At 46.7% G+C, this 3,588-nt stretch overlaps 1 protein-coding gene across 1 annotated transcript; it reads left to right on the top strand.

The window, feature by feature from the left end:
* The first annotated feature begins 1,270 nt into the window (after positions 1-1,270).
* LOC125233098 (eukaryotic translation initiation factor 3 subunit A-like) lies at positions 1,271-3,152 on the top strand. Its single transcript, XM_048138962.1, has 2 exons — positions 1,271-1,659; positions 2,092-3,152. Exons 1-2 carry the CDS (start codon positions 1,275-1,277, stop codon positions 3,150-3,152), a joined length of 1,446 nt encoding a protein of 481 aa, XP_047994919.1. The 5' UTR covers positions 1,271-1,274.
* Positions 3,153-3,588: the final 436 nt, after the last annotated feature.

Raw genomic sequence — 3,588 nt, 5'->3', positions numbered from 1 at the left:
CGATTAATCTATGATTTCGTTCAACAAAATGGCAGCGATATCTTCGCGTTTGAGGAGCGCGTCCCTTCATTGAAATAATTACTTAAATAAAGATCGATTAACATAGCGTGTATACTAACCGATGAAATGTGACACGTCAGTTTTATTCGATTTTCTCGTATGGCTTAAACAGCATCTTGTTGCGCAGGAAGGCATTTTTACATTTTATTTGTGTGCAGGCAGAAACAACCTCCTCACGCTACGCTATACTTATGTTTGTAGCGCAAACTTTTTGCTCGCAGTGTCCTCTCTAGTATTACCTCAATGAGTTCATCATTATCTTTAGTGAAGTCAGTCATTTTCCATATCAAGACGCCACCCGCCGTCCGTTGCTATTGTACAAAACGAATACAGACCGACGCGTACGGCGTGTGACCTTCGCCCGTCGAACCACCCGCCGCCGGCGACGTTTCAGAGAAACCACCCTTAAACATTTCCGAACAAAACATTCGAACGTCGTCAGTCGCGGACCCGTGTGTAAAAAACCACAACGTTCTATGAACATTGGTCAAGTGCGAGTCGGTTTTCGACTTTTCCATACAAAGAACTCATGAGCGCCTGAACGACTGTGATGGCAAAGTTAACTTTTCGCACTTTCAAGACTTTACGTGTATATCTCGGAAACGATAAGAGATAGAGCAAAATGGACTTCAGATTTAGGCTGTCGGTGGCACAAATTCTATGTTTTCGTCAACAGAGACCTTTTTTGGACCGATTTGAACAAAATTTTGCTCAGTCCACTTACAAACGGTCTTAAGCGCCTCCTTTTTAGTTGGAACTTAAGTCATTTTGGCAAATGAAAAAAAAAATTGAACAATTTCTAAAAAGAAAAAAGACAGAAATTAATTTCTTTCTACCTGTCCATCACGCTTACAAAATTTTAAGACGTTTAGTAACTGCTTGCAGCGTCAGTGAGTGAAAATCTTAATTTGAGTTTTTTTCTCGTAAGTCCGACTTACGCTTGACTGTAGATTTCTAATAAGTTTTCCTGTAATCTAGAGGTAAAGGGCTATTTCAATAATGTGTTTTAATTATTAAAAATGTAAAATATTAGGAATTACAGTGATAAATGGATGTACCACATCCTAATTAAAGTGTGAAAGTGTTATCATAAGTTTTCATGCAGCCTGTGAAGCCAAATATTGACGACAAAAGTACGACAACTGTCAACGGAGTAACGTTCAAGATTTAAAATTACACCGTATTTAGTGGTGTTTTTTGGAAGATATTTACAGATGAAACAAACTACTAAGATGACAACACGTCGGGATGTGATAATGGCTAGAATGAAGCAACTACAGGAAGAACTTAAATTAGCTAATGAGTTCAACAAAAAGCTCCTTCAGGAACAGGAGGAGAGTGAGCAGGAGATTGAGCGTGTTGTAAGAACAAACACAAGCCTCAAAAATCAGCTAGCCAATCAAGATGTCGAGTATGAAGACCTGCAAGGACAACGAGATGAACTCCAGGCAGTCGTAGAAAGGTTCCAGCATTGCCAAGAGATACATGAGCAGGCATTACAACGCATCCGGGACCTCGAGCAGCAACTGCAGGAGTCGGATTCAAAACGGTATTGCAAGTATTGCTCCGGGAACTCCGCTCCGGCTGAAAACAATTTAAGTATATTTGCTGAATTTAATAGCTTCGATTTAGATGTGGTTCATGACAGTGCACCGTGCTCCCCAATGAAGGACCATGTAGATTTAAAGGAGTCTGTGCACTTAGAGGGCGGCAGTGATCCCAGAGTGACATTGAAGGGGTCAAATAAAATTAAAAAATACTTAAAGTTAAGCAAATTTATAAAGAAATCAAAGCTTTTAGTTAAACGACAAAATTCTATGTTTAAGACAATACAGTCCAGATGTAACAGTGTCGCCTTAAGCGATGAACTTCTAAATTGTCAACACCGACTCGACCTGACAGCACAGGAGTTGAACAGTCGCTCCGATGAATTGTACAAATTAGAATCAAAACTGAAAGACCTGAATAATAGATATGAATTGACAAGTAAAGCATTACACGAGTACATATCTTTTATGAATAATGTTCTAGATCCATCGAGCGGGTACCCGGTGTGCATGGACTCGCCTGCGCCTGCTCGGCGGCGCCCCGCCGCGCCGCACTCGCCGGCGCTCCGTGCCGCGCTGGCGGCGCCGGGGTCGCCCGCGCTGCGTGCCTTGTTCGCGCCGCGCCCGAGCCCCGCGCCCGCGCCCGCGCCCGCGCCCTCTCCGCGCCGCGAGCCCGAGCCCGCCGCCCGCCGCCCTGTCCCGCCGAGCCCCGCCGTCGCCGCGCCGGCTCCGTCGCCGCCGAGCCTCCTGCGGCTGGCTCTCGAGCGGCTGACCGTCGAGCCTGAGCCGCGGTCGCCGGCCCCGACACCGTCGAGCCTCCTGCGGCTGGCTCTGGAGCGGCTGACCGTCGAGCCTGAGCCTCGGCCGCCGGCCCCGTCGCCGGCGCGCGCGTCGAGCGCGGCGCCCGCCCCGGCGCCCGGCGCTCCGCGCGCTCGGAGCCGGGACCCTCCGCGGTCGACGGTCATCTATTCTGACGCAATCGGGGCCGGCCTCGGCGTGCTGCTGGGTGAATGTCTCCGGCAAAGTGTAACAAATGTGTGTTTGCGTGGTGCCTCCGTCGAATCGGTCGTGCGCCGCCTGGCGAGGGACAAGTTTGACAGTGGCACCACTCTGATTATACACCTCGGCGATAGTGTGGGTGTGAAGAGATCTCACGTGGGATCCCTCATACGCACGCTGTCCGACATTGAGCGACATGGAATTTATAAAATTATTTTATGCTCTTTTCCGTATTCCGACTCTGTTTCCCATGAGCACAACGTTAGAGTGTCGGAGTTAAATTCCATGTTGTACAATGCGACTTGTTACGAAAGCGCTTACCATTTTATTGATCTGAACATTATGTATAAAAGAAATAATTACCGTTTTAGACTAAGAGATAATTATTTGAATGTACCACGGAATTGTAAAGTGACGACAGCAAAATTACTAGCTTACAACGTAGAACCGGGGTTTTTTGACATTTCGGCCAGTGGCAACGGTGCCGGCCGCGCGGCGAGCGCCGGCGCGTGCGCAGCCTCCCCGCGGGCCGCCCACAGCATTTAAACTGACGGCTGAGACAGCGGAGAGGCCCCGTGAGCTTAGGTTAGTTCACCAAAACCTACAGGGCTTCTCCAGCAAAGAGTTAGAGGTGGTTCTTTTCTTAGAATCACAAGATATTGATGTCATGTGCGTTACGGAGCACTGGCTCAAAGAATATGAATTATTAGTATTTAATATCTGTAATTATGACATAATTAGCTCGTTCAGTAGAAAGTCCGCCATTCACGGGGATCATTGATTATAGTAAAAAATAAATTTAAATGTAAAGAAAGAAATGACATAGTTAAACTTTCTACTGAGCGAACTATAGAAATATCATGTATAGAATTGGAGGATCACATTATAATGTGCGTCTACAGACCACCTTCGGCGGATTTTAGCGTTTTTGAGTCTGTGATGGAAGATGCGTTGAGACGAGTGTTTGTTAGCAGTAAGAAGA

Source organism: Leguminivora glycinivorella, chromosome 14 (genome assembly GCF_023078275.1).
Source record: "Leguminivora glycinivorella isolate SPB_JAAS2020 chromosome 14, LegGlyc_1.1, whole genome shotgun sequence".
Lineage (NCBI taxonomy): Eukaryota > Metazoa > Arthropoda > Insecta > Lepidoptera > Tortricidae > Leguminivora > Leguminivora glycinivorella.
Note: the sequence above shows the minus strand (reverse complement) of the source record. Positions and strands in the feature narration are given on the sequence as shown.